The following is a 25,678-nucleotide window of genomic DNA, read 5'->3' on the forward strand; positions in this document are numbered from 1 at the left end:
GCTTACAATGGCAGGTCTTGTGATCCTCTCATAATGTAAGTCCCAGTCTGGTGGCATAAAAACCACACCACCTTCTTAGCTACTAAGAGAACAGTGCAAATAGGTGGAGTCCTTGTGCATGAGAGCGGCCCCCAGATGCCCCTCCAGAGAGGATAAAGAGGTGGCAGAGTGGTACAGGGAGGATTGAAGTGCAGAAAGGACTGCACAGGGCATGGTTGAAGGTTGGGATGAGTGAGTGCCCAGTGGCAGTCATTAACTCCAAGACCTTATGCTCCTGTTCCTGACCTTACATGTTCCCTGACTGTCCATCAACTTATTCCGTAGCTGTCATAGGCCTAAGGAGACTCAGTAGATGCTAGGCAACCTACAGGGAGATCAGATTTGTACTAACCTCTTCTGGGCTGTCTGGTGTCCCTCCCCACCATAGCATGCATTATTCTCTCTATTGGCAGTGCTTCATGCTATGGGCTGGCGTAGGGTCAGATTGGGCTATGTAGAACACATGTTATTGCCACTTCAGAGGATAAAATCAAGTTTAAAGTGAATGAGTATGGGCTATTCTACAGTTCGTGGAATGTCACAATCACTCTGCAGAATGTGGAGGAAAATTCAATTAAAGGAGACAAAAAGGCATGAGAGAAGAATTATGTGGCTGTTTCTTGTGTCTCCGCTAAAACCATCATTGTGGTGTTGGCTTTCTTGGCCACCAACCCAGGATCCAGGATGAGGAAATGTGAGGGAAAGAGGCTGGCAAACTCCATTTTTCTTGGTTACTTCAATCCTTGACACATTTTTTTTTTTCTTTCAGATATGGATGACTGCCTCAAATGCCCGGACGGTCAGTTTCAAAATAAGAAACAAGACCAGTGCCTCCCCAAGTACCTCCATTTCCTCTCTTTCACAGAACCCTTGGGAATTACATTAAGTGTCTTGGTTTTTACTTTTTCTCTGATGGCAGTTTTGGTGCTTGGAATCTTCATCAAGAACAAGGACACTCCCATTGTCAAAGCCAACAACCGAGACCTCACCTACTTTCTCCTTGTCTCCTTATTGCTCTGCTTCCTCTGCTCCTTGCTGTTCATTGGCCAACCTCAGGCTGTCACCTGTTATGTGCGACAGTCATGTTTTGGTCTCATCTTCTCAGTGGCTGTTTCATGTGTCTTGGCCAAAACCATCACTGTGGTTCTGGCTTTCATGGCCACCAAGCCAGGATCCAGGATGAGGAAATGGGTGGGGAAAAGGCTGGCCAACTCAATGATCCTTGGCTGCTCCCTGATTCAAGCCAGTATCTGTGCTGTGTGGCTCTGCACTGCTCCTCCATTCCCACATTTGGACATGAACTCTCTGGCTGAAGAAATTGTAGTGGAGTGCAATGAAGGCTCCATCACCATGTTTTATTGTGTTCTGGGCTACCTGGGATTCCTGGCTATGGTCAGTTTCAGTGTGGCTTTCCTAACTAGGAAATTGCCAGACAGTTTCAATGAAGCCAAGTTCATCACTTTCAGCATGTTGGTATTTTGCAGTGTGTGGTTGTCCTTTCTTCCACCTTATCTGAGCACCAAGGGAAAGTACATGGTGGCTGTGGAGATCTTCTCCATCTTGGCCTCTAGTGCTGGGTTGCTGGGCTGTATCTTTTTCCCCAAATGCTACTTAATTCTCCTGAGGCCTGAGCTGAACAACAAGGATCAGCTAATTAGGCAAAATTACTAACGGCCCAATCGTATTGGACTGCCCTGGTGGCGAAAATGGCATTCTGCCATTGCTGGCTGCTGTAAGGCAGTTGTAAATCATGGTCTGGCAGCACATGACCCTAGAGTGCCATTGGGAAGGATGAAGCCTTCCTGCATGCCTCACCGTGCTGGCCGACACGTACAGGTAACCCAGCTGGAACAGGTAACCCAGCATGTGAATTGACACAGGGTGTGTGGAGGGTGGAAAAAGGGAAGGGATAGGATGAAACTGGGTGGGGAGGGGGAGGAACTTGTCACATGGAGGCTCTGGGAGAAGGTGAATCTGGCAGCAATGGTGGATGCTCAGTCCTAACCTCCATACATGCAACCTTCTTGTCCCCATTCTATTTTCAGACTTATGCGAGTCAAATCGCTGGCATAGAACCAAGGAGATCCATTGAGACCCTGGAGGCTTACAGAGGCAAGAGGGGATTTAAATTCCTTTTCCTTCCAAAGCCTCCTGCTTCCCTTCCAGGATACAGTGTGCACCTTTTCAGCATGACTGTATTGCGGGGGGGGGGGGGGAGAGGAAAGGATAGCACTGGAGCACGCTAAGGAATGTTGACACTAAATTCAGGCATCTTATCAAGGGCACACATATATTTCTTAGAAGTTTAGGAGAAAATCTTTGATATATCTTATTCAGGTGATTGTGTATCTTTCACAAGTACTCTTGCGCTGATTTGTGGCTTGCATTTCCTGTGTGTCAATGAACGGCCAGAAACTGCTATATCTCTGCTATTCGCTCTGGCTCCCCCAACAATATTTCAAGCTCTTTGCTATCCTACCATGTCCTAAGTGGCCTTTTTTTTACCTGACCTAAAGTCATGCTCTCTGATTACACACGAAAGCTCATCCTTTCTGCAAGTTACTGATGTGAAAAGTTTTTTCTTCCCATGTCAGCCAATTCAGGTTATGCACACATTAAGTTTTTCTGTTCAGATGGAGGCTCCCGCTCATCATGGTGTCATAGTGACATGCACTAACACAGGCAGCATAATGCCTTGCACTTGTAGTGCACCAGATGCATGCACAAAAGCTCAGAAAACCAACTCATCACATAGATGCAGTCTTCCCAGTCTGCTAATACACATTAGTACAGCTTCATCCTTCTACAGGCAGCCATTTTTGCTTGAGGAAGCTTTAGTTCCTCAAAGAGAAAAACGCTACAATGCAGACCCTCTCAGCCCAATCCTATCCCCCATATCAATTGGATGAACATGTGTTCTGCCAGTGGAAAGTGAAGGATTCCAGCACAAGTGACATTCCCCCAGTGCCCACCACTGGCACCTGCACGCACCCCCTAGCAGAGTGTCCTCTATCAGCCAGTGCTGACTTGGCAGTGGGCCCAGGGTGGTGATGGAATAGGGCAGGGAGCAGAAAAATGGCAGAGTTTCTGATCAGGGCAGGAGTGGGGTGAGTGTGCATGGGAAGGGGTTCTTATTGGCAGCAGCAGCTCATCTTCCTAGCCTCAATCCACCTCCCTGGACACAATCAGACTTACAGTAGCAAAATTGCTGGCTCAGAGTGAAGCGCAAGTGGACCTTGAGGAGCCCTCCAGGACTGCTAACTCCCCGACAGGATGCAGCATGCACTCTATGGGTGCTGATGCATAGGCAGGGTTAGATTGAGATGGACTGGGCTGCAATCACATAGGAATTAAAAATGGGAAACCTCGCTGTTTAAACACACAGGCACACACAGTGGATTTTCTTGAGCCCTGAAGCAGAGGTAGGAAGACCAGGTAGGTTATCTTTTGCTTCAGAACTGATTGGCCTTCTGAGTGAAGTTATTTCACCTGCCCCAATCTATCCTTAATGTGTGGTGTTTGACTATGGTGGTTCTAGTGTGGGACAGTGAGTAGGAATGAGGATTTAGTGTCTACTCTTAAGTAAACAGGAACCCAAGCCTATACTTCCCTTCACCAATGCAGCTGAGGAAACCTCAAAAATCCCCCATGTGATGTAGTGTAGCCCACAGGTATGAAGGATGAGATCATGTCAAGTACAAGGGGTATGCGCAAAGGTTCTCATTGGTTGAAAATGTGAGCTGACCAGGCATGACTCAGAATAAATGGGGAAATATGAGTGGCCTGGGAACCTCACGAGGCAAGAGATGAGTGTTATATAAAAATGAGTGGAGCTTTTGGGTCAGTGTCCCTCTGGGCCCGGCATCTCCAGCCAGAGGCTATGTCTGTCTGCCTCTTGAGATGAAGTCATCCTGGAGTATGAAACTTGGGGTTTTATCCCAGTATTCTAATGCACCTGAGTCAAACTAAGATGGAGGAGGGATAGTTCTATGCTTGTTTTGTCCATTAAACAAGACTATCACCATAGAGAACAATTTACAGTAGTATAATTTCTTGGCTGTAGTAGGGAGGAGATGAGGGGGAAGATCTGGAAGCAAGTCAGTGAAACATCTGTCCCCAGTGTGTCTGCCTCCTCCCTGCTTCCATCACAGGGTTTTCCATTCATTGCTGTTCTTTTCCTACTGACCTTACATCAACCCTCATATTCCATTAAGGGAGCAATCCTAACCAACTTTCTAGCACTGGCATACCTGTGCCATGGGGCATGTGCTGCATCCTGCAGTTGGGGGGGCAGTCATGGTGGCCTCCTCAAGGTATGGCAATGTTTTTTCCCTTATCTCGTAGTTGCATTGGCCTTGTGTCAGTGCTGGAAAGTTGGTTAGGATTGCGGCCTATGTCAATGTGTGATCCAGCAGATGTTTTCCACTCCTCATCAGATGAAACAATTATCTCAGCCAGCTCAACTGTCTGGAGCAATGATTTGCTCCAGATCATTAACATCAATTAAGATCATTAACATCAATTATGATGAGGCATGTTCAATCAAGCCAATCCCACAGGACTTTTCTAAGGCCACACGCGCAATCAACAACACAGTCTGAACACTTCTATAAAATATCAGCAGAGCTGGCTTCAGGAACTGTGGAGAGCAAGGACTGTGCCAGTTTCATCTATCACAGCTTACGTGCCCCAAATATTCTCTACTGAATGAATGGATGTCCTGCACAGGGTGCTGTTGCATTATAGACAGAAAGTGGAGATTCTGAGTCAAGAGCTGCTCAACATGGAAGGAATATTTCTGGTGCTGCTCGTTCTGAACTTGCAATTTCATGCAGCTCAGTGCAAGACACAGACGATTCAGTGTACTATCTCTGATCCTTCCCAATTCCCATTCAAGTATCAACAGAGAGGTGATTTAATCATTGGAGCGATTGTTTCAATATCCGGCTGCCTGTTTGAGGACATTTCTTTCAGTGAAAACCCCAAAGCAATGCTGTTGGATGATCTTGTGTAAGAAAATGCATTTACTCCTCTGTAGCATTTAGCAGCCTTTATTTTATCTACTGTATTATGACTTAGGGCGCAATCCTATCTTGAGCTGGAACAGGCAAGCTAAGAGCCTTGCACGTTATCCAGGGCAGGATAGGTACCCAACGTGGTTCAACAAGAGGCAAGGGGAAGCTCTTCCCCTTTCCTGTGCCTTTTCATGTACTTCAGGTTTCTGTTCTTGTACCGACAGCCCAATCCTAACTATGTTTTCATTGCTGATACAGCCATGACAACTGGGTGCATGCTGCACTCTTTAGTGTGTGAGTGGGGGAGTAATGGAGGCTTCAAGGTCAACGAAAATTTGTTCCCTTACCTTGGGGTAGCACAGGGTTGGATCAGTGCTGGAATGGTACTTAGGATTGGGCTGTGAGTCAGACCATCAGTCCGGTGACTACAGGCAGCTCTGCAGGGTTCTGAAAAGAAAGTTTCTCTGCCCCAGCTGGACATACATGGGATTGGACCTGAAAAATCTTGCTTGCTAACATGTGGTTTACCATGAGGTCTGGCCAGCATGTTAAAATTCCACCTAGGGTCAGAGTCCACCCTGAATCATTACACACATCAGGGCTGGCATGATTTATCTGTAATCTAGCTGCAAATGCTGAAATATACTCAGACTGTCTATCTTTTAAATAACATGAGTTGATTTCTGTTGCCATGAATATTCTCTTCTTTGAAGTATTTTTCAGTCTCTACTTTAGCCATAGTGTAACCATGAGATCCCATGAAGCATGAAGGCTATAATTTCCCCTTTTTAATACAATTCTTGTTATATTTTAAAGAATATCCAGAGAAGGTCGTTTGTGTAAACAGGCAGGAAATGATCATGATACCTTTTCTTAAAATCTGAAGGAAGCTAGGGGAAAAAAGTAATAAAATCAATTCCTTTGTTAAGAATGGTATCTATGTACTCAGAAGTTGGGAATGATCTACACGTTTTAAAATTCATTCATAATGATATCTGAATATACGATGGTTTAGATAATACTTACAGCTAAATACATTTCCCTTAGTTCCATTCCAAAGAACTACCAACATGTCCTGTCCTTGGTCTTTGCTGTGAAGGAGATCAATGAGAACACCAAGATCCTACCAAATGTCAGCCTGGGATTCCACATCTATGACAGTTACTTCAATGAAAGACTGACACTACAGAACACTCTGAAGCTTCTTTCCACCCAAGAAAGGATTGTCCCCAACTTCAAATGTGACAAGCAAAAACATCTGGTAGCTGTCATTGGGGCACTTGACTTGGAGGTCTCTCTCCTCATGTCCACTCCATTGAGCATCTATAAGATTCCACAGGTATAATGAACATGTGCTCCATGAAGCTTCGTCACCTGTGAGGGCATTTATTCTTGCAGCCAATAGTAAGGAATACTCAAGAGTTCTTAGAGGTGATACATGTGATTTTGTCTTCTTTCTCCTCCATGCAAAGGTTATGCTAATTTACAACCCAATCCTAACCTATGCTGAAACAGCCAGGTCACACTGCCTCTGCTGTATCCTATGCAGGTGAGGAGCAGGCTGGAGCTTTAGGGTTGCCTGGACAGGGGCCGAGGTTTAGGATATGGTGTGTACTACTGTCACCGATTCCACCCTCCTCTTGGGCCAGATCCACCTCGCATTCCTCCTCCCCCTTCCCAAAAAGTCTCCTCCCTCACCCCTGGAATGCCCTCCCACCACCCTCTCCCACTCCTCTACGCTGCCATGTGCAGATGTAACATAGAAACTCACCTACAGGGTGAGAAATTTTTGTCAATAAATCAGGCTTGGATAATCACCTCGCCTTATCTCCATGATCATTCAGGGTGCTGTCACTTTTAATGAATGTAGTTTTGCATATTCTATTTGGGTCTGATCTGCTAAATTATTTTACTTTTTTATGTTTAAATTTTGTTTTAATCTTTCACCGTATTGTGTTTTTATGTTGTAATCCTCCTTGGGTGCCCACAATGTGTGGGAGAAAGTCAGGGTAGAAATTCCTTCAACAAACAAACAAACAAACAAACAAACAAACAAACAAACAAACAAACAAACAAACAAACAAACAAACAAACAATTTCCCTTCAGAATTCTGTGCTGCTCCAGCAGATATTTGACCGTATTCACCTCTATTTGGCATGAGTTCTTCCCTTACACTGTACTTTATGATGTTGATGATGATGATGATGATGATGATGATGATGATGATGATGGTCGTTGTTGTTGTAGATTGCCTACTGTGCATTAGCTCCAGCGATGAATGTGAAAATGCAGCTCCCTTCCTTTTACCGGATGGTCCCTCATGAAGCACATCAGTACAGAGGGATTGTTCATCTACTTCAGCATTTTCAGTGGACATGGGTTGAGATCATTGCTACAGATGATGATAATGGAGAAATGTTTGTGCAGACCATGAGGACAATGCTTTCTGAAAATGGAATCTGTGAAGCTTTCAGTACAAAATTACCAGCACTATCTCAAATTTCAGAGGAGGCAAAACTATTAAACCCTGTAGAATTAGCAAACCCTTTTGTTATGAGGGTCAAATCAATGTTCAGTTCTGAAGTCAAAGTATATGTTATGAATGCAGAAACTCAAACCATATCAGCTGTGGAATGGTTGATATATTTTTATACAGTGTTAGAAGGTGTTACAGAGAATTCTATAGGGAAGGTGTGGATTATGACAGCCCGCTGGGATTTCTCATTAATGACAGTGCTCAGAGATCTTAATATACATACCTTTCATGGGGCCTTGTCTTTTGCAATTCACTCCAATGAAGTGCTGGGGTTTCCAGAATTCCTTCAGTTTTTGCATCCCAATTATCACAAAGGAGATGATTTCATCAGGATCTTCTGGGAAGAGTCTTTCAATTGCACTTTTTCTGATACCCATGATGGTAAAGACAGCAGAGTTACTTGCACTGGCCAGGAGAGGTTGGAGAACCTCCCTGGGACTCTTTTTGAAAAGAGCTTGACTGGCCAGAGCTACAGCATCTACAATTTGGTTCACGCTGTAGCACGTGCATTGCAAAAGATGTTCACCTTTAGGACCAGGCACAAAGCAATGGTGGCCAAATGTAGAGCATCTCCTGAAGATCCACAGTGTTTTCAGGTAATGTTGCACTTCTGTATCAGCTCCCTTATTCATGGATATGATAAAAGAGAAGAGAAAAAAACCTCATCTTTTACATTCAGGAATGGATTGGAAATTGATATTAGTGGTTTTTATTTATTTATTTATTGGATTTCCATACTGCTTTTCTAAAATCCCAAAGCAGTGTACAGGTAAACATGAAAGCATAAAGATAAAACATCAGGATCTAATGTTAAAATAGAAACCGATAAGGCCCTACACCTCACTAGCATCCCGCTGGCTTCATACGGTAGAGGTATTGTAAGAAGAGCTCTCTCTGATGACCCAGGGGATGTACAGGAATATATGGGGGAATGTGTGTGTGTGTGTGTGTGTGTGTGTGTGTGTGTGAGAGAGAGAGAGAGAGAGAGAGAGAGAGAGAGAGAGAGAGAGATCTGCATACATATTTTAGGAAATGTATTATCTCATTTTCACAGAATTATACTGGATTGGGTGTTAAAACAGGGATGGGGTGAAGCTTTTGCACACATTCCAAGTGAATACTTGTACAATCTCAAGCCTGTGAGAATCTTTGAGAGAAGCGGATTCAAATGCTCCTAAAGGTTCAAAGATATCCACAAAGGCCTGAACCTTTGTGAACAATCAAGCTGAGCGGGTCTCGGCATCTCCAGCTCATCCCATAATGAAAACTGCTTTCTGGGTGAAGGTGATGGCCATGAGCACATCCAGGAAGTCAACCGCAACATTTTCTACCACAAGAAAACTGCCCTTCCCAAAGGAGTAGATGGAGGGTGACTTTGGCCCAGTTCCTTGCATGTGACAAGGTGCAGATAACAGCAGGCCTTTGTTGAGATGTCTGGTAGGGCAGTGCATAGGCAGCCTTTAAGACAGTATCTTAAGACAGTAAGCAAGTGGTCAGCTGCCGGGACGGTGGAGGAAGGAGCTCATTACTTACACCTGTTGTTGGACCTTGGGACTAACGATTGGCTCCTTCTCTCTGCAGGTAACCTGCTTAAGCTTCTGACTTGCCAGAGGTGCGAGCCTTTAGCGCGAGCCAAAGGGTAAGAGCCTAAGGGCTCTTGGCCTGTGGCTCTTAACCCGGGGATCGTGCCCAGAAGATCAAAGTTCCTTTCCTGACTGACGAACTGAAACAGCAGTTGGATTATTCGTCCCCTTCTGTTTAAAGGCAGGGGAGAGAGGAGCAACATAAATCCTTAGGGCAGCACAGTCTTGTTCCAGCAGAGGATTGGCCTGTGAGACACCCAGTGCGGGGCTTGCCTTGTTTTTATCTTTTTCATAAGCAGTCCTGCTGGGTGTTTCTCTCTGTATAGGCCAGTCTCAGAAAGTGGGCCTCGCCACATGTGTTTCTTTTTAGGAGGGAGCTCAGGGGAAGGGAGGGGTGCCACTATCAAGAGAGTGACGGGCCAGGGGAGATATGGTGGTGGGGGTTGGACAGGCCATTACATGGGAAGGAGAGTTCATCATAGGCAGATTATCTCCCCTTCTGGTCCTTCCCCCAATTCTCGGATGCCTGGTGGTCTTGGCAGTGAGTCCCTGGATCTGAAGCTGCTGCTTTTGAATGCCAGGTCAGTGAATAACAAAACCTGCATCATCCGGGATTTAATCCTGGATGAGAAAGCTGGCCTGGTATGTATTACAGAGACCTGGTTGGACATGGTGGGAGGAGTTAGTCTCTCCGAACTTTGTCCACCAGGTTTCCAGGTGTTGCAGCAGCCAAGATTGCAGGGACGGGAACGGGGAGTTGCAATGGTCTATTGTGAGTCCATCTCCCTTGCCAGGTGCCCTGTCCAGAAGTTTGCTGGGTTCGAGTGCCTGCATGTTGTGTTGAGAGGACTGGACAGGATTGGGATTCTGTTGGTGTACCGCCCGCCCTGCTGCCCAACAGTTTCCCTGCCTGAGCTGACTGGGGTGATCTCGGGGGTGGCATTGGAGCCCCCCCACCTACTAGTGCTAGGGGACTTCAATGTTCATGCCGAGGCCCCTGCAGTAGGTGCAGCTCAGGATTTCATGGGCCTGTCCCAGAAGATCTTGGCCCCAACACATACTGCAGGACACGTGCAGGACCTGGTGTTTACAGCTGGGCATGGGGGCAGTGATCTGGATGTAGAGGAGATCAAGATCACTCCGTTGTCATGGACAGATCACTTCCTGGTAAGGTTTAGGCTTGTTGCGACTTCCTACCTCTGCAGAGGTGGGGGACCGCATTCTATGGTCCGCCCACGGAGGCTAATGGATCCTGAAGGTTTCCTGAGGGCTCTGGGGGATTTCCCCACTGCCAAGACTGGCATCTCATCTGAGGACCTGGTTGACCTCTGGAATGGGGAAATTACCAGGGCAGTGGATGAGATTGCTCCGGAGCGACCTCTGCCACGTCGCAGACTCGGAGCGGCTCCTTGGTTCACTGAGGAGCTGCGAATGATGAAGCAGCAGGGCAGACATCTAGAGCAACGGTGGCAGAAAACTTGGGATGAATCCAATCGGACACGGAGTAGAGCTCATTACAGAGCCTATTCCGTGGTGGTGGTAGCAGCGAAGAGATCATTCTTCTCGGCTACCATTGCGTCTGCTGACAACCGTCTGGCAGAGCTGTTCCATGTGGTGCGGGGCCTCCTCCAACAGGCCCCTCCAGTAGACCAGGAGGAACACACGGTCAGCGGCTGTGATGTGTTTGCACAACATTTTGCAGATAAAATAGATCGTATTTATCACGACTTGGATGCCACATTGACAATGTCTGACGATGTCCCCTTAGTAACTGCTTGTCCAGTGTTGTGGGATTCTTTTCAGGTTGTACAGCCTGATGATGTGGACAGACCTCTTTGGAGTGTGAGGCCATCTGCCTGCCTGTTTGACCCTTGCCCAGCTTGGCTGATAAGAGCTGCCCGGGGTGGACTGGTTGAGTGGACAGGGAGGGTGGTCAACTCTTCCTTGATGGAGGGGACGTTGCCATGTGCTTTGAAATGGGCGGTGGTTCGCCCCCTCCTGAAGAGGCCCTCCCTGGATTCCACTGTGTTAGACAACTACCGGCCAGTCTCCAACATCCTGTTTCTGGGCAAGGTAATTGAGCGGGTGGTGGCATCTCAACTCCAGAGGGTCTTGGGTGAAGCGGATTATCTGGATCCTTTTCAATCTGGTTTCAGACCGGGCTTTGGGACGGAAACTGCCTTGGTCGCCTTGGTGGATGACCTATGCCGGGGACTGAACAGGGGGAGTGTGTCCCTGTTGGTCCTGCTGGACCTCTCAGTGGCTTTCAATACCATTGACCATGGTATCCTTCTGGGCCGATTGGCCGAGTTAGGAGTTGGAGGCACTGTTTTGCAGTGGTTCTGCTCCTATTTGGAGGATCGGTCCCAGATGGTGGTGCTGGGGGATGCCTGTTTGACACCCTAGCCCTTGAGTTGCATGGTGCCACGGGGTTCAATTCTGTCCCCCATGCTATTTAACATCTACATGAAACCGCTGGGAGAGGTCATCCGGGGGTTTGGAGTGGGGTACCATCAATATGCCAATGACACCCAGCTCTATCTCTCCTTTCCTCCAGACTCCAGGGTGGCGGTTGACAGTCGGGAGCGCTGTCTGGAGGCAGTGAGGATCTGGATGGGAGCTAACAAGCTGAAATTAAATCCTGATAAGACAGAGGCTCTCCTGGTTCGGAAATCCTCAATGCAGTTGCTGGACTATCAGCTTGCGCTGAATGGGGTTGCACTTCCCCTGAAGGAGCAGGTCCGCAGTTTGGGGGTCCACCTGGACTGCGGCTGCTCCTGGATTCCCAGGTGGCGGCTGTGGCTAGGGGGGCCTTTGCTCAGCTTTGGCTGGTGCACCAGCTGAGGCCGTACTTGGATCGTGCAGACCTGGCCACGGTGATCCATGCCATGGTGACATCAAGGTTAGATTAATGTAACGTGCTCTATGTGGGGCTGCCCTTGAAGACGGTTTGGAAACTGCAACTAGTGAAGAATGCAGCAGCCCGTGTAGTTACTGGAGGTAGGCGGTTTGACTCTGCCAGTCCGCTTCTCCAGCGGCTACATTGGCTGCCCATTCATTTCCAGGCCCAATTCAAGGTGCTGGTTTTGACCTTTCAAGCCCTATACTGCTCTGGGCCAGGATATCTTAGAGATTGCCTACTTCCGTACAATCCGGCTGGTCCACTTAGGTTATCAGAGAAGGCCTTTTTACAAGTGCCGCCGCCTAGGGAGGTACGTGGGGTGGTGGCAAGAAATAGGACCTTATCAGTAGTGGCACCAATGCTATGGAATTTCCTTCCCCTTGACTTAAGAATGGCTCCCTCTCCTGAGACTTTTCGGCGAGGCCTAAAGACCCTTCTGTTTAAACAAGCCTTCTGAGTTCTCGGCCTTTTTAACATCTTTTCAACATCTTTTAATATTTTTTACAGGCCTGATTCTTTTATGATTTGCTGCTCTATGCTCTTTTTACCTGACTGCTTTTTATCTGACTACTGTTTTTATATGTGTTAATATGCTTTTATCTGTTTTTAAATTATGTTGTTAAGCTGTTTTAACCTGTTGTAAGCCGCCTTGAGTCCCTTCAGGGAGAAAGACGGGGTAAAAAATTATTATTATTATTATTATTATTATTATTATTATTATTATTATTATTATTATTATTATTACCACGATGGTGTGCCTTCACAATTTTAATGCCTTGTCAGTGTGCCATGAGATGAAAAAGACTGAAAATTGCTGCAAAAACACAGTGAAAACAAAGTCCCTCTGTAAATTTTTTCTTTTTCTTTTCAGTTTGTCATGTCTTCCTTGATCTCTTTCAATTCAGCTTCACCCTTTCCTGAGAAGCATCTCCTTTAACAACAGTGCTGGAGATCTGGTGTCTTTTGATGAGGAGGGCGAATTAGCAGCTGGGTTTGATCTGATCAACTGGGTGACTTTCCCCAACCAGTCCTTCTCAAGAGTGAAAGCCGGTGTGACTGATCCACAGGCACCCCCTGGGAAAGAGTTCATCATTGAGGAGGATTCCATCACATGGCACAGCATGTTTAATCAGGTGAGATCTGATTCAGCTGTGAGATGGAAAGCTAAGCGGGAAATGTACCAGCATTCAATCATGCTGATTGTTGCAGGGGTGGCTGCAACACCAGGTTGCAGGTTCGATGGCTCCATATCAGACCCTTTTGACATCCGAAGCGGAGTGAAGCAGGGCTGTGTTCTTGCACCAACCTTGTTTGGGATTTTCTTCGCTGTCCTGCTGAAGCAGGCCTTTGGAACTGCAACAGAAGGCATCTATCTCCGGACCAGATCAGACGGAAAGCTCTTCAACCTCTCCAGACTGAGAGCAAAATCCAAAGTCCAGCTGAAATGTCTGCATGACTTCCTCTTTGCCGACGATGCAGCTGTCACTACCCACTCTGCCAAAGATCTCCAGCAGCTCATGGATCGTTTTAGCAAGGCCTGCCAAGATTTTGGACTGACAATCAGCCTGAAGAAAACACAGGTCATGGTTCAGGATGTGGACTCACCTCCCTGCATTACAATCTCTGAGCATGAACTGGAGGTTGTCCATGACTTTGTGTACCTTGGCTCAACGATCTCCGACACTCATTCTCTCGATACCGAGCTAAACAAGCGCATCGGTAAAGCAGCTACCACGTTTTCCAGACTCACAAAGAGAGTCTGGGCCAACAAGAAGCTGACGGAACATACCAAGATCCAGGTCTACAGAGCTTGCGTCCTGAGTACACTTCTGTACTGCAGCGAGTCATGGACTCTTCGCTCACAACAGGAGAGGAAACTGAGCGCTTTCCACATGCGCTGCCTCCGACGCATCCTCAGCATCACCTGGCAGGACAAAGTTCCAAACAACACAGTCCTGGAACGTGCTGGAATCCCTAGCATGTATTCACTGCTGAAACAGAGACGCCTGCGTTGGCTCGGTCATGTTGTGAGAATGGATGATGGCCGGATCCCAAAGGATCTCCTCTATGGAGAACTCATGCAAGGAAAGCGCCCTACAGGTAGACCACAGCTGCGATACAAGGACATCTGCAAGAGGGATCTGAAGGCCTTAGGGATGGACCTCAACAAGTGGGAAACCCTGGCCTCTGAGCGGCCCGCTTGGAGGCAGGCTGTGCAGCATGGCCTTTCCCAGTTTGAAGAGACACTTGGCCAACAGTCTGAGGCTAAGAGGCAAAGAAGGAAGGCCCATAGCCAGGGAGACAGACCAGGGACAGACTGCACTTGCTCCCGGTGTGGAAGGGATTGTCACTCCCGGATTGGCCTTTTCAGCCACACTAGACGCTGTGCCAGAACCACCTTTCAGAGCGCGATACCATAGTCTTTCGAGACTGAAGGTTGCCAATACAATCATGCTCATTTTGACCCTTACTTCTAAGTAACGCCTTTCGATTACCTTAAAGTTTCTTAGGAATCCCAAAACCAGGGTGCAGGTTTTATGCTTGGAATAATTAGTATGCTAAGTTTCAAGGCATATTGGACAAAGTGGCACTTATTCCAAAAAGTATGGAAAAGAGTAGTTCTCAAATCCTAAAGCAATGCACAGAGTTACTTCTTTTCCCCCGATTCAACTTCCAACAAAATGACTATTCCAGCTTCTGAACATATGAAGATGAAGATTGGGAGCTCTCCCCTGCCCCATCTGTGGACTTAGGGTCCAATCCTATCCAAATTTCTAGCACCGGTGCAGCCACAATGTAGCCCCAAGATAAGGGACCAAATGTTCCCTTACCTTGAGGAGGCCTCAGTGAATGTCTCCCCACCACAGAATGCAATGCTTGCCCCATTGGCACAGATGCCCTGGCACTGGAAAATTGGATAGGATTGGGCCCTTAGTTTCTGTGTTTTCATCAATCAGCAGTTCACAAATTCCCTGTCGCACTCATAACCCATCTGTTTTTGTTTTGTTTGCCCTCCTGTCTCTAGGTTGTACACTCAATTGTCAAATATTTCTTGTGGAAACTGAAGCTGGTCTGCATACCACATGCTGGGAGCAACTGGGAGTAGTAAAGTACCAGGGGATAATCTTGCCAGGCAAGGAGTTCCCAAAGTAGAAGAGGAAGTTGCATTACAGACACTGGCATACCAGGAAGATCAGGGAGAGCAAATGTTCTAGGGAACCCCTCGGTGGGGGGCAACCTCCCACAGCCATTCCAGGCCTCAGAAGGCATAATAAGTGACTTGTCCGAAAACCAGAAGTGACTTTTTTTACTTCTGGGCTGCAGGGGGTGCTGCATTTTTCAGCCCTGGCCCCAGGAGGCACAGGGCCAGAATCGCAATTGCTTACACCTGTCAGCTCTTGTGCTGCCAGTTCTTGACTATCTACAGCTATCTGTAGCATTCGCAGCCACCCTGAAGCTATCTGAGGCCATACTAAAGCTATCCTCTGAATTCGCTGGGGCCGTTATGAATTCATGGTGGCCATTGTGAAGTCATGCTGAACCTATCCACAGCCATTCTGAAGCTATTCATTCAGTGTACTGGCAGTGCCCAAAATGCCTTGCAGTGACCAACTTAGCACTCCAGAAGGTTTTGTGAAGCCACAGCTATGAACAGTTTGTTGCTAAATTTCACTTAACTTAGAGTTAGGGGAAAACCTTAGGGGGGAATAGCATATAGGTCTTGGTTAAAAAGGCGGAGATGCAATACATGTCGTCTTCTTTTTATGCTTAGGGACTGCCCATTGCTGTGTGTAATGATCCCTGCTATCCAGGTTACAGCAGAAAAAAGAAAGAAGGGAACCCATTTTGTTGCTATGATTGTGATCCATGTCCTGAAGGGAAGATTTCTTACAAGAAGGGTAGGAAATATCATGTTCAGTGTTTGGACTCATACAACATCTCATATCCTAGACTGGTTTTTCTTTTTCTCTACTTCAGTTCCTCAAAACAGAGAAATGCCCCAATCCTATCCAGGGGTTACAATGGCAGGTCTTGTGATCCTCTCATAATGTAAGTCCCAGTCTGGTGGCATAAAAGCCGCACCACCTTCTTAGCTACTAAGACGACAGTGCAAATAGGTGGAGTCCTTGTGCATGAGAGCGGCCCCCAGATGCCCCTCCAGAGAGGATAAAGAGGTGGCAGAGTGGTACAGGGAGGATTGAAGTGCAGAAAGGACTGCACAGGGCATGGTTGAAGCTTGGGATGAGTGAGCGCCCAGTGGCAGTCATTAACTCCAAGACTTTATGCTCCTGTTCCTGATCTTACATGCTCCCTGACTGTACATCAACTTATTCCTTAGCTGTCGTAGGCCTAAGGAGACCCAGCAGATGCTAGGCAACCTACATGGAGGTCAGATTCGTACTAACATCTTCTGGGCTGTCTGGTGTCCTTCCCCACCATAGCATGCATTATTCTATCTACTGGCAGTGCTTCATGCTATGGGCTGGCGTAAGGTCAGATTGGGCTATGTGAACCACATGTTATTGCCACTTCAGAGGATAAAATGCAAGCTTGAAGTGAATGAGTATGGGTTATTCTACAGTTCATGGAATGTCACAATCACTCTGCAGAATGTGGAGGAAGATTCAATTCAAGGAGACACGGAAGCATGAGAGAATGTTTATGAACCTTTTTCTTGAGCCTTCACTAAAACCATCATTGTGGTTTTGGCTTTCTTGGCCACCAACCCCGGATCCATGATGAAGAAATGTGAGGGAAAGAGGCTGGCAATCTCCATTTTTCTTGGTTACTTCAATCCTTGACACATTTTTTTTTTCAGATACGGATGACTGCCTCAAATGCCCAGATGGTCAGTTTCCAAATAAGAAACAAGATCAGTGCCTCCCCAAGTACTTCCATTTCCTCTCTTTCACAGAACCTTTGGGAATTACATTAAGCGTCTTGGTTTTTACTTTTTTCCTGATGACAGTTTTGGTGCTTGGAATCTTCATCAAGAACAAGGACACTCCCATTGTCAAAGCCAACAACCGAGACCTCACCTACTTTCTCCTTGTCTCCTTATTGCTCTGCTTCCTCTGCTCCTCGCTGTTCATTGGCCAACCTCAGGCTGCCACTTGTTATATACGACAATCATTTTTTGGTCTCATCTTCTCAGTGGCTGTTTCATGTGTCTTGGCCAAAACCATCACTGTGGTTCTGGCTTTCATGGCCACCAAGCCAGGATCTAGGATGAGGAACTGGGTGGGGAAAAGGCTGGCCAACTCAATGATCCTTGGCTGCTCCCTGATTCAAGCCAGTATCTGTGCTGTGTGGCTCTGCACTGCTCCTCCATTCCCACATTTGGACATGGACTCTCTGGCTGAAGAAATTATAGTAGAGTGCAATGAAGGCTCCATCACCATGCTTTATTGTGTTCTGAGCTACCTGGGATTCCTGGCTATGGTCAGTTTCAGTATGGCTTTCTTAGCCAGGAAGTTGCCAGACAGTTTCAATGAAGTCAAGTTCATCACTTTCAGCATGTTGGTATTTTGCAGTGTGTGGTTGTCCTTTCTTCTACCTTATCTGAGCACCAAGGGGAAGTACATGGTGGCTGTGGAGATCTTCTCCATCTTGGCCTCTAGTGCTGGCCTGCTGGGCTGTATCTTTTTCCCCAAATGCTACTTAATTCTCTTGAGGCCTGAGCTGAACAGTAAGGATCAGCTAATTAGGCGAAATTACTAACATCCCAATCCTATTGGACTGCCCTGCTGGTGAAAATGGCATTCTGTCATTGCTGGCTGCTGTAAGGCAGTTGTAAATCATGGTCTGGCAACACATAATCCTAGAGTGCCAGTGGGAAGGCTGAAGCCTCCCTGCATGCCTCACCATGCAGGCCAACTGCTGGAGCAGGTAACCCAGCATGTGAATTGGGATGGGGTGTGGGGAGGATGGGAAAGGAGAGGGGATAGGATGTAACTGGGTGGGGAGGTGGAGGAACTTGGGGTGCAGAGGCTCTAGCAGTGATGATGGATGCCCAGTCCTTTCCTCCATACATAAAACCTTCTTGTCCCCATTCTATTTTCAGACTTATGCCAGTCAGATTGCTGGCAAAGAACCAAGGAGACCCATTGAGACCCCGGAGGCTTACAGAGGCAAGAGGGGATTTAAATTCCTTTTCCTTTCAAAGCCTCCTGCTTCCCTTCCAGGATACAGTGTGCACATTTTCAGCATGACTGTATTGCAGGGGGAGGGAGGGGGGAGGAAAGGATATCACTGGAGCATGCTGAGGCCTGAAGACTGTTGACACTAAATTCAGGCACCTAATGAAGGGCACACCTATATTTCTTTATTTCGACATTTCTAATCTTGTGCTTCACCAGGATCGGTATTCATTTTCCTGTGACGCAGTTTAGGAGAAAATCTTTGATATATCCTATTCAGGTGATTTGTATCTTTCACAAGTACCCTGCACTGATTTGTGCCTTGCCTTTCCTGTGTGTCAATGAGCGGCCAGAAACTGTGCTATATCTCTGCTATTCCCTCTGGCTCCCCCAACAATATTTCAAGCTCTTTGCTATCCTACCATGTCCTAAGTGGCCTTTCTTTTACCTGACCTACAGCCATGCTCTCTGATTACGCATTACGCATCCAAAGCTCCTCCTTTCTGCAAGTTACTGATCTGAAAAGTCTTTTCTCCCCATCTCAGCCAATTCAGGTTATGCACACGTTAAGTTTTTCTGTTCAGATGGAGGCTCCCGTTCATCATGGTGTCATAGTGACATGCACTAACACAGGCAGCATAATGCCTTGCACTTGTAGTGTACCAGATGCATGCACAAAAGCACAGAAAACAAACACAACACATCACATAGATGCAGTCTTCCCAGTCTGCTAATACACATTAGTACAGCTTCATCACTCTACTGGCACCCGTTTTTGCTTGAGGAAGTCCTCAAGGAGAAAATAGTTAGAATGCAGACCCTCTCAGACCAATCCTATCCCCCACTTCCATTAGAAGAACACATGTTCTGCCAGTGGAAAGTGAAGGATTCCAGCACAAGTGACATTCCCCCAGTGCCCACCACTGGCACCTGCACGCACCCCCTAGCAGAGTGTCCTCTATCAGCCAGTGCTGATTTGGCAGTGGGCCCAGGGTGGTGTTGGAACAGGGCAGGGAGCGGAGAGATGGCAGAGTTTCTGCTCAGGACAGGAGTGGGGTGAGTGTGCATGGGAAGGGGTTCTTATTGGAGGCAGTAGCTCATTTTCAGTTGCAGTTCTTCTTTCACTTACCAAATCTGATCTTCGTTAATCCCTTACCATTTTTCAGGACATTTTATTGTTTATCCAATGACCTGACTATTAATGCTAATAAAACTAAAATCTTAGTATTTTCAAAATCTCGGTCCCCGTCGACCTGGAGAGTTGGCCATTCCACCTATGAGCAAGTTCCCACGTTTAAATATCTTGGTTTACTTTTTCATTACCGATTATCTTGGGCACCCCACAGGAAGTTAGCCATTGCAGCCTCACATCACCACCTTAAGGCGATTACCCGGTTTCATTTTAGTACTGGTAACCAGTTTGTGCCAGCCACTCTGCAGATCTTCAGAGCTAAGATTGTGTCCCAACTATTATATGGAGTTCCCATTTGGGTTACGGCAGCTAACAGTACCCTGGACCAGGTTGTGGCTGTTTTTTTTAGGAGGATTCTAGGAGTCCCAAATTCCATCAGACTGGCAACGCTGGCTCTCGAGTTAGGAGTTCACCTTCCTTCAACTATTTCATGGGCTTTAACGTTTAAATTCTGGCTCCGCTTTCATCTGTCACTTCCATCTGATGCCCTTCTTAATGACCTGCTAAGAGACCCTTTTTTGTCTTGTTGGTTGCAAAAAATTGACTCCAAGTTGAATTCTTTAGATCTTTCCTTGGAATCTTTAGCAGACCTTGATGTCAGCAGTGCCTACGAGCTTATTCGAACTAGGCTCTGGAAAGCAGAGTTTGCCTCCCTTTCCGCTGATATGAATCCAGTATGTTCTCCCCTTTTTTTGTTACTGTCCCTTACCAGGTCAGCCTCCCAAATATTTTGTTACCCTAATAAACCCCTCTCTTCGAAGGGCTTTTATGCTTGCGCGTTTCAATATTTTCCCTTCTTCGTTGGCAGATTTTCCCATATTTCTCGGAACCTCAGATTATGTGCCTTTTGCCAACTTGAACCGGATACGCTAGAGCATATTTTGATCTATTGCCCAGCGCACTGTACACTTCGAAAGCTGTACTTGGAGCCTTTTTTATGCCATCCTGACGGTTCATTTATTGATCCCCTTTTTGTTGTGCTTAGCGATAATCAAGTAAATATTACTAAGGCAGTTGCTAGTTTTTTGTCTCAAATTATTAAAATATCCCCCCTTCCTAAAAATCTCTTTTTTTTCTCTTTCCCTCTTCTATCTTTGGACCATTTCCCTCTTCCCTGCCTCACTATGTTTTTCTTTAGTGATTGTCATAATTTTGTTTTGCTTATCTGGTTTATTTGTTATATGCCAATAAAGGTTGTGAAGTGTGAGTCATGGTGGCCTCCTCAAGGTATGGCAATTTTTTTTTCCCTTACCTCAAAGTTGCATTGCCCTTGTGTCAGTGCTGGAAAGTTGGTTAGGATTGCGGCCTATTTCAATGTGTGATCCAGCAGATGTTTTCCACTCCTCATCTAATGCAACAATTATCTCAGCCAGCTCAACTGTCTGGAGCAATGATTTGCTCCAGATCATTAACATCAACTAAGATCATTAACATCAATTATGATGAGGCATGTTCCATCAAGGCAAATCCCACAGGACTTTTCTCAGGCCACACACGCAATCAACAACACAGTCTGAACGCTTCTATAAAATATCAGCAGAGCTGGCTTCAGGATCTGTGGAGAGCAAGGACTGTGCCAGTTTCATCTATCACAGCTTACATTCCCCAAATATTCTCTACTGAATGAATAGATGTCCTGCACAAGGTGCTGTTGCATTATAGACAGAAAGTGGAGATTCTGAGTCAAGAGCTGCTCAACATGGAAGGAATATTTCTGCTGCTGCTCGTTCTTGGCTTGCAATTTCATGCAGCTCAGTGCAAGACACAGATGATTCAGTGTACTATCTCTGATCCTTCCCAATTCCCATTCAAGTATCACCAGAGTGGTGAGTTAATCATTGGAGTGATCGCTTCAATATCTGGCTGCCTGTTTGAGGACATTTCTTTCAGTGAAAACCCCAAAGCAAAGCTGTTGGATGATCTTGTGTAAGAAAATGCATTTACTCCTCTGTAGCATTTAGCAGCCTTTATTTTATCTACTGTATTATGACTTAGGGCGCAATCCTATCTTGCGCGGAAACAGGCAAACTAAGAGCCTTGCACTTTATCCAGCACAGGATAGGTACCCAACATGGCTCAACAAGAGGCAAGGGGAAACTCTTCCCCTTTCCTGTGCCTTTTCATGTACTTCAGGTTTCTGTTCTTGTACCGACAGCCCAATCCTAACCACGTTTTCATTGCTGATACAGCCATGACAACTGGGTGCATGGGGGGGGGGTAGTAATGGAGGCCTCAAGGTCAATGAACGTTTGTTCCCTTACCTTGGGGTAGCACAGGGTTGGATCAGTGCTGGAATGGTACTTAGGATAGGGCTGTGAGTCAGACCATCTGTCCGGTGACTACAGGCAGCTCTGCAAGGTTCTGAAAAGAAAGTTTCTCTGCCCCAGCTGGACATACATGGAATTGGACCTGAAAAATCTTGCTTGCTAACATGTGGTTTACCACGAGGTCTGGCCACCATTTGTAAAATTCCACCTAGGATCAGAGTTGACATTATTTATCTGTAATCTAGCTGCAAATGCTGAAATATACTGAGACTGTCTAACTTTTTAAATAATATGAGTTGATTTCTGTTGCCATGAATATTCTCTTCTTTGAAGTATTTTTCAGTCCCTACTTTAGCCATAGTGTAACCATGAGATCCCATGAAGCATGAAGGGTATAATTTCCCCTTTTTAATACAATTCTTGTTATATTTTAAAGAATATCCAGAGAAGGTCACTTGTGTAAACAGGCAGGAGATGATCATGATGCCTTTCCTTAAAATCTGAAGGAAGCTAGGGGAAAAAAGTAAGAAAATCCATTGCTTTGTTAAGAATGGTATCTATGTACTCAGAAGTTGGGAATGATCTACACGTTTTAAAATTCAGTCATAATAATATCTGAATATACGATGGTTTAGATAATACTTACAGCTAAATACATTTCCCTTAGTTCCATTCCAAAGAACTACCAACATGTCCTGTCCTTGGTCTTTGCTGTGAAGGAGATCAATGAGAACACCAAGATCCTACCAAATGTCAGCCTGGGGTTCCAGATTTATGACAGTTACATCAGTGAAAGACTGACACTACAGAACACTCTGAAGCTTCTTTCCACCCAGGAAAGGATTGTCCCCAACTTCAAATGTGACAAGCAAAAACATCTGGTAGCTGTCATTGGGGCACTTGATTTGGAGATCTCTCTTCTCATGGCCACTCCATTGAGCATCTATAAGATTCCACAGGTATAATGAACATGTGCTCCATGAAGCTTTGTCACCTGTGAGGGCATTTATTCCTTCAGCCAATAGTAAGGAACACTCAAGAGTTCTTAGAGGTGATACATGTGATTTTGTCTTTTTTCTCCTCCATGCAAAGGGTTCACTAATTTACAGCCCAATCCTAACCTCCGCCGAAATAGCCAGGTCACACTGCCTCTGCTGTATCCTATGCAGGTGAGGAGCAGGCTGGAGCTTTAGGGTTGCCCAGACGGGGGCCGAAGATTCGGATATGGTATGAACTACTGTCACCGATTCCACCCTCCTCTTGGGCCCGAACCGCCTCGCATTCCTCCTCCTCCTTCCCAAAAAGTCTCCTCCCCCACCCCTGGAATGCCCTCCCACCACCCTCTCCCATTCCTCTGTGCTGCCATGTGCAGATGTACTGTAGATACTCGTCTGCAGGGTGCGAAATTTTTGCCAATAAATGAGGCTTGGATAATCACCTTGCCTAATCTCCATGGTCGCTCAAGGGGCAGAGCGTTTCAACTCTGGAGAAGTTGCTTTTCAAGCAGCTTTGCTTTTCAAGTGGCAATGCAGAGGGCCATTAATCTCCAAGGCAACTCCTGGAAAGCTGCAACCAAAGTTAACCATTTCACTGCTAAGAGACTTCCACTGAATTCCATTGAATTGAAGCAAGTCTCCTTCTCTAAGTTTTCAGAGCGTGTTGCAGCCTCATTCTATTTTGCAAATGCTTTCATTTTGCAGAGGTCTGTTTTTTTAAACACCAGGATGTACTCATCATTTCCATTTGAAACAAAGTCCTAGGCTACAATTCAGTGCACCTTTACTTAAGAATAACACCCATGGAAAGTAATGGGTCTGCTTTTGAGTAAATCAGGTTGCAAGTATGTTCAGCTGCACTTACAGTCATTCCTTGTTGCTTGTCTCTCTGCTGTGAATTGAATTGCACACTCCCAGTTATGTGTTATAAGTTGTATGTTTTATGTTGAGCCTCTGGCTTAACACACCAGGCACCTTAAAGAAGGATTTGATTCATGGTTCTCCTCTGTGGTTGCCAACCTTTTTTACTTGTATATCCCTTGGTAGCCCATTTCCATAAATTGTACTCCTCGTATTAGCAAAATGATTGTCATAATACAAGCCCTCATCTCCTCTATATGAAAGCCCAGACTTCATGTATTCATCACATATTTTCTCTTTTTATCTGTTTGAAGAACAGAAGACTTTGCCTTTGCACAGTTTTGCACCAGAAGTGTGCTGAGAAATTCTGGGTGATTGATCACTTTCCATATTATGTTTCAGCTTTTTTACAGTGCTGGTTTTCAATCACTGATTCATACATGAATTGATCACCAAAAACTAGCTATTTCAGGTGGCTGTGGATCATTGCTTTGGCTTCTTCAGTTTTTCTTCTGTACTTTTGCTATATTTTTCATTTTTAATTTTAGATTATGTGGTTATTTTGCAACAAGTAACAGCCCAGTCCTGAGCTGCCCAGGGCGCCCAGCTTTAGCGGTGCCGAAAATGGCTGCCACGGCATCCTGCACATCTCAGGCTGCTGCGGGCAGTGACTCAGGAGAAGGGGACGAAAGTCCCCTTCTCCTGGGTAAGGGAAGCAGCCCCACAATGGGGCTACTCACTTTACCGCCAACCAAAATGATGGCGGTAAGGTAAAGGTGTTCGTGTAGGGCGCTGAGCCCTACACGAACGGACAGGATCCAGTGCAGCAGAGCTCCAACAGACCCACCTCTCTGTCTCCCCACTCCCTCCCCCCGGCACACCTCCCGCCCGCCCTCTCTTCGCCCTCAGCCTGCCTCCCGTCACGGCTACTCCTCCCCTCAACCCCCACCCCCACCTTCCTCTCCACAGCTTGGTGTTCCGTGAGACTGCTGAGCAGCGGAGGCCGGCTGCCTGCCGGGTGCTAGCCCAGAGCCGGCCTGCGCTGGACACGGGCAGTAGCCCGGCGGTCAGCATTGCAAGTGTCCCTTATGGCACGTTTGCGACAGTGCGCCCTGGTGTAAAGCTGGAGTGCCGAGTTCAGGATTGGGCTCTAAGTAAGTAACAGTGCAATCCTAAGGTGCAGTGGAACAGGCAGGCTTATGCTGTATCCAGCACAAGTTTGGGGCTGGCTGAATCTTGGGCTGACTGAGGCTCAGGAAAAAATTCCCATTACTACAGGGAGAGCCACAGCAGCCCCAATGGGTCTGCTCGGATGTGTGCCAAATAAGTGGATGTGCAGATCCAAGCAGAACGGAGCAGCCTGAAGCCGCTCTGCGCCGCCCGGGAGCAGGACTAGGATCCAGCATAACAGCAGGGTCCTCGCCCCACCTTCCACTCACCACCCCCTGTCCACAGGACCGCCTGCCCTCATCCTTCCATGAAATACCCCTTCCCTCGCCTTCTCCCCACTCTCCCCACACACTCCCAGACCTCCGAGCTAGGCTGACAGATCATCTGCTACCACCTCTGCGGAGGCTGGATCTAGCCTCCGCAGAGCAGCATACCTCGGTGCATTGGCACAGCTTACTCCAATCAAGGTCCAAACGTGCTTTTTGGCATGTTTGCAACCCTCCAGGCAGGCGCCGGCCTAGGGCGCACTTAGGATTGCGCCCTATGTAAGCAAGTAAGTCAAAAGATAGGAATAGGGCCTTCTAGGTGGTGGCTTCTTGTTTCTGGAATGAATTCCACTGGAATTTAAATGGCTCCCTGTCTGTAGACCAGCCATTTTCAACTACTGTGCCGCGGCACACTGGTGTGCCACAAATGGTCCCCAGGTGTGCCATGGGAATGTGGGAGGGGGTCATTTATCAATAGGACCATGGGGGGATGTGAGCCCCCCATTGACTGCACAGTGTGCCTTGTCAATTGCCAAAAAAATGATGGTGTGCCTTGACCATTTTAGTGCCTTGCCAGTGTGTCATGAGATGAAAAAGGTTGACAATCACTGCCATAGACCTTTGGTGAGGCCTCAGGACTTTTTTTTATTCAAAAAGGCTTTTGACTGGTGACATGATAGGCTGTCACTTTTAATGAATATAATTTTAATA

At 46.6% G+C, this 25,678-nt stretch overlaps 1 protein-coding gene across 1 annotated transcript in view; it reads left to right on the plus strand.

Moving 5' to 3' along the window:
* Positions 1 to 1,830: 1,830 nt before the first annotated feature.
* LOC136652991 (vomeronasal type-2 receptor 26-like) overlaps positions 1,831 to 25,678 on the plus strand; it is a 74,361-nt gene continuing 50,513 nt past the window's right edge. The window contains exons 1-5 of the mRNA XM_066629918.1: positions 1,831 to 1,893; positions 12,274 to 12,386; positions 13,020 to 13,209; positions 21,222 to 21,334; positions 24,501 to 24,685. Coding sequence (XP_066486015.1) covers positions 1,831 to 1,893; positions 12,274 to 12,386; positions 13,020 to 13,209; positions 21,222 to 21,334; positions 24,501 to 24,685 — 664 coding nt within the window. The remainder of the gene's footprint in view (positions 1,894 to 12,273; positions 12,387 to 13,019; positions 13,210 to 21,221; positions 21,335 to 24,500; positions 24,686 to 25,678) is intronic.

This window comes from Tiliqua scincoides, chromosome 5, assembly GCF_035046505.1.
Source record: "Tiliqua scincoides isolate rTilSci1 chromosome 5, rTilSci1.hap2, whole genome shotgun sequence".
Classification (NCBI taxonomy): Eukaryota; Metazoa; Chordata; class Lepidosauria; order Squamata; family Scincidae; genus Tiliqua; species Tiliqua scincoides.